The 12923-nt window shown below is 35.8% G+C and overlaps 1 protein-coding gene across 1 annotated transcript in view; it reads right to left on the bottom strand.

Moving 5' to 3' along the window:
• Window positions 1-220: 220 nt before the first annotated feature.
• The window catches only part of LOC143195813 (acidic mammalian chitinase), a 31683-nt gene continuing 18980 nt past the window's right edge, over window positions 221-12923 (bottom strand). Inside the window, exons 5-8 of the mRNA XM_076403278.1 lie at window positions 838-985; window positions 635-778; window positions 454-570; window positions 221-398 (exon numbers count right to left, since the gene is read on the bottom strand). Coding sequence (XP_076259393.1) covers window positions 258-398; window positions 454-570; window positions 635-778; window positions 838-985 — 550 coding nt within the window. The 3' untranslated portion in view covers window positions 221-257. The remainder of the gene's footprint in view (window positions 399-453; window positions 571-634; window positions 779-837; window positions 986-12923) is intronic.

Here is a 12923-nt window from a genome sequence, read left to right as displayed (position 1 = left end):
CCACCAGCACGATATGGTAAATAGTGGTGTACATTCGGTTTTTTTGGTTCCCAAAAGTTCATATTTATAATCAGTTAAGAATAGTAATTTGTTTTGTTTTGATTTTTATTGGATTATTTTTTTGTCATTTCTTAAGAGATGGATATAGAATTGTGGTTGTGTGATTTTTTTGTGCTTTAAGTTATGCTGTCTAATTAAAACCATTATTATTAGTTACTTTAAATATATTGAAAATGTTTTATTATGATATAATTTATCTATTTCTTTGCTTTATTTAAACCATCATTCATTGCTTGCAGTAGGGTTTGTTTAACTCCAGAAATTTCTCCGTGCACGTCATCTAGTCCCAAGTTCCAGGTAAATATTCCTTTCACTCCTTGTTCCACGCAATAGGCGGCCTGTTATATATTTCATATTCAATTAAATTGCTCATACATAGCGAATATTATTTACCTTTAGTCGAACACTTCTCTCATTATCATAAGATACCCAAGTCGTGTTCAGGTACTTGTAGTAGCCTTGTTGTTCTTCGTCCCAGATGGTGTTATAATCGTTATAATTCTTCATAACCTATAAACGACGTAAATTTTACAAAAAATATATTTAATACTTACATGTGCTTATTATTTATAACATGTAAATAACTTGGTGCAGATGGTCGAGCCATGCCATTAATAGGATCGTGTATGCCATGATTTGAAGCATTCTTGAGATTGAAACTACGACCATAGAAAGGTATTCCTACAGCCAAAATGTTCTTAGGGGCTCCCGCGTTGGCCTAAAATTGTTGTGTGTTTTTATCAATTTTGATGTAGTTTTTACCTTTTATTTTCTTACCCAGTTCTTTATAGCAGATTCGATATTGAGATATTTTTTTTCATACGCGCTATCCAAAGAAGAAGGATATAGTCCGGAATGCAGACCAGTGTGCGCGCTAAAACTACCGTAGAACTCGTAGGTCATGATGTTTATTATGTCCAAGTATCTGCAACAAACAAAACATTGCGTCTTTAATTTAAAATTGTTAATACACCAGACTCTGGGTAACATAAACACTGAATAATGAAAATATTGCCTTAATGTACATTAAATTCGCACCGTTGGATCTGTATCGACCTTGAGGCATGTCGAATTTCACAATAATTGTGTATAAAATACCTGGCAATTCCGAGCCGTTTTTCTGGGATATTATTGAGGGGACTCCGACTTGATCTTTTGTAAAATTGGGTTTGGTCTCGTGAATGGAGGGTACATGCAACATGGTGTATTTTACGTGGCCGTTATATTTTTTTATACAAAATTTTCTATATTTTTAATACGATTCTTTTTCGATTTTACTTTTCTTCCTTCAACATTACATTCTTTTAAATATATGTTCCTCATTAAATTTTATTTAGTGCTGTATTAGTGCTGTAATAATGAACCTTAAATTTATTTCTTTTCTTAAATTTCCTTTACTTGTCTTGGTGTTTTAGTGCAACCCCATATTTGCATCCCATAGGTCCGAATTGGCTTTATAAATGACTGATAAACTAATCTTATTGATTTTATGTCAAGTTGAGAGTATCTGCCGACTAATCAGTACAGTTGCTTGACTTTGAGTATAATCTGCTGTGTTTTTGTCTGACCTGATATTTCCAGTCTAACCTAGCATCGGAATGTATTCCGAGATATTCAGCTGATGAGGAATCGGGTGTCCGTCAAGTGATATAAGTAGTTTCTTTCATTTTGCCATAACGCAAAATTAACATGGACAAATTTCGAGCTATTACGCTATATTTTCCAGCATCTACTCCATTTGTAGGTATTTCTTCAGCCTCAAACTGAGATACGTATTTTTCCATGAAAAATGTGTCGTCGGCAAATGTTTCAAGTACTGTTTCTCTTGTTGGGATATCAATAGTATAGAGCAGATACAGTAATGGTCCCAAGATACCACTACGAAGAACTCCAGCCGACATAGGTTTAATTGTTGAGAATGCCCCTTCATACGAGACAGTAAATTTTCTTCCGAAAGGATATGATTCCAGCAGTTGATAGTAACTTCGCGGTAGCAATTTGCTCATTTTGTAGATTCATCCCAAATACCATACCCGATCAAAAGCTAGTGGGACGTCCAGGAATATTGTAGGGTATTTCTTTTCTTCGAATGCATTTCTAACAACCGCTGTTACACTGTGCACTTGATCGATTTTCGAGTGGTGATTTTGAAATCCAAACTGGATATCTGATATTTCTACAAATGATTTAACACGTTTTAATAGTACTTTCTCAAAAAAATTTGATATCACAGGAAGCATCAAAATAGGTTTCTAAGATCGAAAGTTCTGCCAGTTTGTCAGATTTTTTAAGCATAATTAATCCAGCAATCTTAAAACGTTCCTCTAAAACATGGTTCGGTCTCAAATTGGCATTGACTATATATGTCAACATGATTATTGCTTTTTCTGTTAGCTCTTTTAATAACCTAGGTGAAATATCATCAATTCTAGGAACTTTTTTAGGATTGATGTTGTTGTGAATTGTTATGGCAACTTTCGTTGGAGAAATTACATTTACACCTACATTGCTGATAAACAGGATTGATATCTATCGTAGATTCTATATTATTCGATTGGAATAAGTTTTCTAAATCTTCTGCGAATACTTCAGCTTTTTCATTGTTGCGTTAAACCCATTCATTTCGATAATTTTTAATAGGCGGTACTATAATAATTGGTCCTTTGAATCTCTGAGTTGCTTTCCATAGCGAGTAATTTTTGTCTGCCTCCGGTCTTAATTCACTGACACATTTTTCGAAGCAACTCTATAGCAATTCTCACTGGTTAGACCCTTGTGTCGACAGTTTAGTAGATAGTTTATAATTATATCATGTGTTGTCTAATTAGTACTTTTATTTAAATTAACCCTGACAATCTTAGAAATGGGATTACTCGTAAAGTGATGTACGCGAAAATAAGTTGTTAATGCTCTTGTATTTGTACTGAAATGGAGAGTGAAAGATCATATATTAAGTAGTTATAACATTAAATAAGTGTTTGCGCTACATATCAAAAGGCTTATTTTGTACGTTTAAACTATGTTGCTGTGGCACGTTTCGCGATAGAGAAATTAGTTGGATGGTTTATAAATTCTGAATTAGCGCGCACGGTTTGGTTAAATTTTAACACTTATGTACGAAGTACGTTTGATACTGATTTACAGGTTATTACACAAATTCTAAACTATGCTGTGATCGTGTGCACCAAATCTAATTGTATATTATGAAATAAAGATTAATAAACTTAACAAACTTTTATGGACGATTGCCCAGAATAATAAAATATTACTGGAGTGGCTGACGAAAATATTAAACAGTTGACATTTAGCCACAGTTACTCTTGTATAGATGAGTTAAGCATCTTATTTATTTCGTGTGATGATAATAGAAACCGAAAGTCTGTAAAAAGTTCTTCAGAGATGAGTCATATATCTTACATTACACATCAGAATTACAGTAATAACATAAGTAATAGCATATGTTGTCATAGCTGTAAATAGTTTGGTCATAACAGGATTAATTTTTATAAATTTATTTTGTTGGGGCAAACGCGCTGAATAACAACTCTAATAATTCCTTTCAGTTAATTTGCTTTATAAGAATGTATATGTAAATAAACAGAAGTGAGTATTCGTTAGGACATTCTTCGGTAGCAGAGTGGTGTCATAGAAAATATTAAACTAGGTGCAGGTTTGTTAAATCGGTGTCGGAAGAAATAAACAAAATAGTGTATGCGAATAATTGTGAACATTGTATCTTATTGATGGATAATGTATTAACACGTTCGCTGCCGATCAAATACTTAGCCTAGAAGCCGAAAACGTTTTTCTGATTACAACAATAAAATATTCCTAATAACGTTTTGTAACGTGTGTCTAGCCTAGCTTTCAATAATTTTTTAAGTTTATTATTTTTGTGTTACGCGCCAGAGCTTGATCAGCACTGACGGTGGACAGATTAGGAAAATAGATTGTTGATTAGAAGACATAATTTAATATTACTATAACAACATTATATATATATATATATATATATATATATATATTATTATATATAGATATATATTATATATATGTATATATATATATATATATATATAATATAATATAATATAATAATATAATAATATATATATATATATAATAAAAATTCTATTCCGATAAATAATAAGAGATCACTTAACTAAATTTTGCGCAGTTTAAATAGTAACCAAGATATCCAGGACATGCAGTGCATACATAAATAAAGTCTTAATTCTTTTTTGTAAATAACAATTTTTGTATTGGTTTCTTATTACGATTCCTGCTTTCTTCGTCTCTCGTATTTTCAAAACATGTTTGCTGATAGTTGACATTTGAATTTCACAGAGTAAAGACGTGTCCGGAGAGACGGTCAGTGAAATGAAACAAAAGTGCAACATCTGTGTCACAAATGCGGCGTTAAAAAAATCTAACAATAACATTTTAAAGACTGGGCTAAAGATAAAAAGTGAAAGTGTGGTCGAAAAAAAGGTCAGTACAGTAGAAAATAAAGGTTAAATGCCGTAAAACGTTAAGGGTCGAAAACTCAACATCTGGATCGCAAATGCACGGTAGGATAGTTTAAAACATAAAAATAAAAATAACAGCAGCAATTCTAACATATGAAACAGATGAAGAAAAATTTCAGAAAGAACTAGTCTGGATAACGGTCAAAAATAAAAAAATTAAAGCAAATAATTCTCCAGGATCTTCACCACAGCAAATAAAAATAAAACAAAATAATGAACAAAATAAAGAAATTAGAATGCCCAGGCCACCCCCAATTATTGTAAGTAATTTTACCGACTTTGACTTGCTATACAAAACACTGAGGACCAACTATATAGTATTCAAAGCAACGGTACTAAACAATAGACAAATAAAACTGAACGTGGAATGTTGTGCAACATTCACAAAAATAATAGATTGTTTAGAGTTGCTGAAACTGCACTGGCACTCTTATGAAGACAAACAAACCAGAGACATTAAAGGTATGACAAGAGGGCATCATCAACAGCTTAAACTGAAAACATTAACACAGAACTAAACCAATATGGGCTTAAATGATTAAGTGCGACAAATATTTTAAAAAAGAAAGAGCCAAAAATTATATAGGAGAAATTTTAGTCCACAAGAAGCCTTTACCCCTATTTATGTTAGCTTTTGAACATGATACGGACGCAAAAAACATTTTTGGTATTAAAAGAATTTTAGAGGTCGAAATATAAGTCGAACCTCTTAAAAAATCGAACTTCATACCGCAATGCAATAGATGCCAATTGCATGGACATACATAGAAATTCTGTAGAGGAGAACCTAGATGTGTAAAATGTTAAGGCAAATATATCATCACAGAGTGTAGAAAACCCAAAGAAGCTAAGGCGAAATGTGCAAACTGTAATGAAGTGTATCCGGCAAGATTATAGAGGATGTGTAGTTACTAAAACACTACAAGAAAGGAGAAATATAGTCACTCAAGTTAAACCTCAAGAAACGACCGAAAAAATATAACAGCGTTAATGGTGAAATGACTTATGCCCAAACTATCAATCAAAATAACCAAAGAGACACAAATGAAGATCAAGCAAGCACCAACGAATTGCTATTTAAACTAATAGAAAAGCTGGGCAGATAGGAAAGAATGATCGAATACTTTTCCGGAAGGATTGAAAAACTAGAAATGAAAAACATTAGATCTGTGAAAGATATTCGAATAGCAATTTGGAATACTAATGGAATACAGCAGCATCACGCTAACCTACAAGTATTCTTAGATATGCAAAAAATAGATTTTTGCCTAATATCAGAAACCCATTTGAAAAAAGAATCCTTTAAACGAAAGTAATAATGTAATAATTAAATAATAATAATAAAAAATGATAACCGCTCTATAAATAGGTTTGGACGGAGCCTTTAGTAATCTTTTATGACAGACAAACGAAAGTCGTAAATTGGAATACGATTATCTGAATATTTGTTGTAAAATTTGGGCACGCTTCATATGTATTTTCCACTTTTAGGACGAGAAGGCCCTGAAATATCAAAATTTTTTCCCGCCATAGGCAATTCTGTGATACGTATGAATCAAAAAGGAAAAATCGAAATCAAGCACGTAAACGACTCAACTATAGTATTCAGATAATGCTGTTACAACTGTATGGGTACACTGTTAAGGCCGAACTAAATACAAGGCTTAAAAAGATCACCGCACATATAACCCGCTAGAGCGTAATTGGCGTTCAATGAAAGCTTCACATTACGCGCTAGCGTTATTGGCATCATTCAACATTATTCATATCAGCATTATTCAACCTCTTTGTGTCAGATATTCCCATGAAGAAAGATGTTGAAACCGTTCAGAGAAAACTTAAAATTCAGTTAAATGTCACGGTCCAATGGTTAAACTTCTGGAGGTTGTAAATCAACTCCCAAAAAACCCAGGCAATCTTTAACAATCAGAGAGACATTCGTCCCTACCAGCTGAGAGTGGAAAAAGTCTCAATCCCGTGGCGACAAAAAGCTCGGCCTCATCTTTGACCGTAGATTCCTATGGTCAACACAGATAAATAAAGAAATCTCCACAATCCTCTCCATCGGGAAACTGACACATCAGAAACAAGACGGTTCGGTTTCTTCTTGTACAAGAAATTCCATGCAACCTCAGCTCTCTTAAAAAATTCCCACATCAGATTCCTGTCAGAGGCGTTTGGTAACTACAAAGACTATCCCCCAAAAAACGGTTTTCCAAGCAGCCTAAAGTTCTCATACCACAAATAAAGCGCCTTCATGGGCAATCCTGTCTTATAAATTGAGTTAACGTCAGCAACTGGTACCTTTTCAGCTGGTAAATTAGGCCAAAACAAAACTCAACTTCTTTAGGCTCCCTCGAGTAGTTAAAAGTAGTATAAATCATAAATAATCCCGTTAGTTCCTATCACTTCATCATGTGTCCATCCTTCAATTTTTACATATATTAACAATCAATCACCAATTAACTATATTTGTACAATGCTTTCTAATCAAATTATTTGGTATCAAGATTTGCCATCGGTTGAATTGCGAATAATGTTTTCTTTCATGTTCGTTTTATTTGGAAGGTCAATTAATTTCGTGGTTGAATAATATTGGTATGATCTATATATTCATCGGTTTAGCGAAAATTTTGTTTCTCTTTTTAACGAAACTAGGCACAAAATGCTAATATGTGCTAAAATAAATATATTTCAATAAAACAAAAAATGCTGAAATCAAGCTGTCATGATCGTCATATCGGTATATAAACAAACTTAGCAGGTAGCCGTGCGTGCTAAAAGTTTAGCTCGCCGATGTTAACGTCCTAGGATCGAATCTCGCTAGGGCTAAAGGTTTTTTTTTAAAAAGTTTATAAAGCAAAGTATAATACTCGTTAAAATTAAGCGAGTGTTTGAAGTCGCTAAATACACGACATAAATACACAAATTAAAATATATATATTTTAAACTATTATTTTAGGATCTGGCCAACACTCCTCTCCAACTCTTATGGTGATTACAGAGTTGAGCGGAGCGAACGCTTGGGGTCTGCACGAACACCTACGCGAAGATTCGGCATGGATTCGGCGAAAATCTCTCCGTTCGCGGTGATCGAAGTCAATTCGTGGGCCGTTCGGATCTTCTCGAAAAGTTTCAGTCTCCAAAAATCATTTGACGGTTTTCATCGTTTGGTTCTGAACCCTTGCATTCTTTTATTTTAACCATACTTCTCACAATGGCATGCCAAAAATGTCTTGTGAATCATTTTTCGACGGTACGTGTAGTATTCTTTTCCTAAAAGCAATGTTTATTATAGTTTATTTGAAATAATATGTACCATTTAATCGTTTTTAAAAAAGTATCAAATTATTGCAAGTATGGCCGGTAACATAATAAACACAATTATGATAAGAAAGAAAATAAGAATAATATTGAAAATCAACTCGGTAAGAATATAACATAGAACTCTTATGTTTATATGGCTTTAGCATTTCATTTATAAATTTGTCAAGAGATTTCAAACATTTACAATTCTGTAGCGATTACAAAATGATCCAAAATCACCAGAAGATATATTCAGTCCCAAGAGAAAAGAATGCATATGTGTAAATTTCACTATGAGGTAGACATAATAAAATCTTAAATTAAGAATATTACCTTTATTTGAGGGCACAAAATGTATAAATGGAGTCATCAGGCAATTCATCTGTCAATGACAGGGACAGAAATTATATAAATAGTATGAATTTGTATTTACTGCATAATATATTTTATATAAAATTTAGCCCCCAGGGGGCTGTGGCTGCGAGGTGTCAACTAATGTTGATGCGTTGCGGCCATAGTACGGGTGTGACGATCCCGGGGTCCCAGTTGTGTGGCGTCTTGTAGCGTCCCCTATGTGTTCTGTGTCCTCTTCTTTCTCATAAACTATGGAATTACATAATTTGGAGAACAAAATTACGGTGTAGGGATTCAGAACCTCAGTAAAGGTCGAGGCCGTGGGTGGTCGCGCAGGCGACGATCGACCGTTAGCCGTCGATTGTGCAGCACTCCCGGTAGGGGACCAGGCCGGGATGCAGATAACAACTACTGACATCCAAAATATTGGTCCAAAGAGGCCCAGGAAAGAGAATGAAGCAAAAAATAGACATAGACGCAAGATGAATACCACAAATATTTTATCATATCATCTGAGGGGGATTTATTGACAGGTTTATCGCCGTTTATAATACATAGAGCATTACTGTCAGCGGTGGGAGAAGTACAATAATTTAAAAAACTTCGGAATGGAACAATATTAGTTGTAGTGTCCAATTTTAGACAATCAGAGAGAGTGTTGAAGCTCAAGAAATTTCACAGTATACAGGTAACAGTTGCCATTAGATTTCCGCAAAGGAGTAATATCAAGCAGGGAGCTATCTGTATGTACAGATGAGGAGATACTGGAGAATTTAGCATCACAGAGAGTGACATCGGTAAACCGCATCGTCTCAAAGAAAAATAGAGAGTTCGTTGCAACCAATAGCTACATCCTAACATTTAGAAAGGATCATATCCATGAAAGAATTAAGGCAGGTTACCTAAGTCTTAAAGTTAGACAATATATCCCAAACCCTATGAGGTGTTATCAATGCTAGAGATTCGGTCACATGTCCATGAATTGTACATTTGCTCCTATTTGTCCCTTCTGTGGAAAAAACACACATGGAGAAGCAGAATGTTCCCCACCACCTCATTGTGTTAACTATTGACAGTAGCACTCTCCAAGATACAGGGGATGGCCTGTATTCAAGGAGGAACTTTTAATACAGAGAATAAAAACTCATGGAAAGGAACTGTTAAAAAAACATATGTCACCACAGCGACTCAGTGCAATATAGATAAACAAGAAACAAAGGAAATATTTAGTTCGACAACTTCCGCTTCCGCACGGGAGGCTTCTTCAATTACGAAGAAAACCTCCACTGAAAAAACCTCGGTTTCAACTGGAGGGCTGCAGGCCCCTCCACCTTCCCACCGAAAACCCTCCCCAGCCCGGGGTGCTTCGGGTGGGGGGACCGATCCCTTTCCCGTCATCCCCCTACCCTCCATCCCCATTCATCCCGATCCCAGTCCCAGCGAAGGGGAAAAACTCGTTCAAGTCTGCCCAATAAGGGTAAAGAGAAGTAGACCGTTTCCGAAAATTATCGGAATTCAACGCCTGGCTCCTGGAGAGCTTCGTCTTGTCATGGGACTTTACAAGCCATCGTTTATGCTCCTACAGGAAACTAACTTGTCACCTATAGACTTTTTAAGTATAGAAGTTCTCGTTTCACAATTGCCAAATCCCAAACTCATCATGATTGATCTCAATGCTCATGCGCCTGAGTGGGGCTCACATAAATACAATCAGAGGGGTCGATGGATTTCTGAAGTCATTGATGACAAAAATCTGTGCATAATGAATGATGGATCGCCTACATTCGTATCTGATCTATCAGGCATATTATCACACTTGGACTTAAGCCTGTGTTCTTCCTCATTGGTTGAACAGACGAGATGGACAATTATAGCTGATATGCATGACAGCGATCACTTTCCCACTCTGGTCGAACTCACTTACACACATGGCATATTACCTACAGCGACTGGACTTAACATTAGAGGCATTGATTGGGCCCAATATAGATCGCTGGTTGAAACCATCCCAACCACAAAAAATATAGACACAATCGTAAAATAAATTAATAAATACAAAAATAAATAAATTACCTGTACCGTGGTAGAATAAAGACTGGGTTAGAGTGATAAAGGATAGGAAAAGGACCTTTAACAAATTCAAATTAAACCCAACGTTCGAACTTTTCCAAAATTATAAAAAATTAAAGGCAATTGCGAGAAGAACTATACGGCAAGCATGATTAAGCTCTTGGGAAAATTTACAAGTAGGCTTACCCCGCAAACCTCATCCCATACTATATGGAGGAAAGTATGCATATTAAAAGGCACCCCACAATCCAAAATACCAGTAAAGGTTGATGGAAGTCGACGTATTGAAGACCCCTGTGAGATGACTGAAACGTCTGCAGCGCACTATCATTCCGTTCTATACAAACATAAGGAGAAAGAGATGAACAGTAATGATGGGACAAACAAAAATGCACATGACTTTTTGAATAGTCCATTCAGAATTGCCGAGTTTAATAAGGCCATGAGCAGGGGCAGAAACACATCATCCGGACTAGACAACATTTGCTTCCCATTAATCAAATACCTAACCCAATTGCAACACTTCCATCTGCTTAATATCTACAATCAAGTTTGGACGAGGAGACATTTGCCTTTGTCGTGGAAACAGTCACTATTAGTCCCTATATATAAGCGAGATAAACCACGACATTCAGTATTCAGCTACATGCCCACCGCGCTAATCAGCCACCTATGTAAAGTACTAAAAGGAAATAGGGGGCAGAATGTTCGGTTTCATTGCCTCCTTCTTGGCTAACAGAAGTTTTCGGGTCAGGGTTAATGGAGTAATATCAACAACATATCATCAAACTAACGGTGTACCTCAGAGCTCATGTATTAGCCCATTAAACTCATTAATGCCATGAACTCCATTTGCGAAGTCATCCTCACTTATATCAACGTCCGAATCTATTCGGATGACGTAGTGTTATCACAAACATACAGACAATAAATATAGCCAATCCCTATTACAGAATTGCCTCGATGAATTGCCTACGTGGGCTGGACGTAATGGGTTGAAGTTCTCAGCATAGAAGTCCGTGAGTGTTCATTTCTGTAGATGGAGGAGCTGTTCGCGAATAGCAACACTAATGATGGAGGGTAACAACCTGATAAATGAACACCTTCTTGGCTTGCTGTTTTGATCATAGGCTTAACTAACATAAATTATAAATTATATCAAGGATAAATGTTTGCCAGACATAGGCCTACTGAAGGTCCTCTCCAATATTAATTGGGGAGCACATAGAAGATCATTAAGCAATATATATCAGGCGCTGATCAGAAGCAAATTAGACTATGGAAGCCAGTGCTCTATTACCGCACCCTCTTCATACGTGAAGAAACTGGATCCCGTCCAAAATGCCGCTATGAAAATCATACTGGGAGCATTCCGCACTAGTCCAGTTGAAAGGTTGCAGTGTGAAGCAGATATTTCATCACTCGAATCACGGCGAGAGCTCCTGCTACTAAACTATGTAAGTTCCCTCAAATTCTGTCCAGAATTGGACCACTTCACTACCTTTTTCCCACCGAAAATAGACTAGATCAATATAAAGAAGAGCCACTTCATCAGTTTTCCAGATGATATGCAATCGAATAATGATTGCGATCCGAGATACGAACAGATTCACTTCTATACCGCCATGGCAATTCTCAAAATACACACACACACCTCTCTATGAAGGCTACGCATAAGGAAACAACTAGTCTTTCTATAATAAAAAGACTTTTTAGACAGATAATTGAAGAGAACTATCCGAACCATCTTGTCATCTACACAGATGGTTCAAACCGAGAGAACTTTGTGGGTGTCGCTTATATGTCTAGCCTACCTGGAAGACACTTTTGGCTTCCATCCCTGGCGACCCTATCTGCCTTGAAAAAATCACCGATCAGCGAATATATACTAATAGTATCGGATTCTATGAGTTTCTTAGAGAGTCTAAGATCGGTAAGAAGAGTCCACCCTCTAGTCATCATACATCAGAGAGCTACAGAAAAAGCCACAATATAGGGGTGTAAGAATAACATACCTTTGGGTCCCCTCTCATAAGGGAATATCTGGAAGAGCCGACCACCTGGCAAGTAGGGAAGAGGAGTCAATCAGGTTAAACGAACTGTTTAGCAAAACAGATGGCGAAGTTTATATGAAAGGCCTCAATAGCTGATCCAACTGGATTGGGACCTTCTCACAAAAAACAACAAATTATGGGAAATTAAGAGGTTCTTCTATCAATCCATAAATTATAATAACACCAGCAGACATAAGTCAAGCATCCTCGCACGACTACGAATAGGGCACTGTAAATTAACTCATGAATATTTGTTGAAGGGTCGGAGCCCACCCTTGTGTGATTTGTGTCAGATTCTATGTAAAAAATAAACTTGCTATCAAGGATATTTGAGACATATCTTGGAAAAATGAAGGAGTATCACCTTGAAACTAGTGATACATCTGTTGTCTAAAAAATAACATATGTAAGTGGAAGAAGCTAAGAAAAGCGATTGTTTAGTACAGTGCGTTTAATGGGTGGTTATTTTTACATATTGATTGTCCTATGAATTAAATAAAATTAGTTGGCAAACTAAATATTTTCATGTTGTTAATAATTATTTTATATG

Source organism: Rhynchophorus ferrugineus, unplaced genomic scaffold (genome assembly GCF_030347505.1).
Source record: "Rhynchophorus ferrugineus isolate W39M unplaced genomic scaffold, kcgeb_rfMv2 rfM4, whole genome shotgun sequence".
NCBI lineage: Eukaryota > Metazoa > Arthropoda > Insecta > Coleoptera > Curculionidae > Rhynchophorus > Rhynchophorus ferrugineus.
The sequence above is the reverse complement of the archived record's forward strand: the minus strand, read 5'-3'. Positions and strand labels throughout refer to the sequence as shown.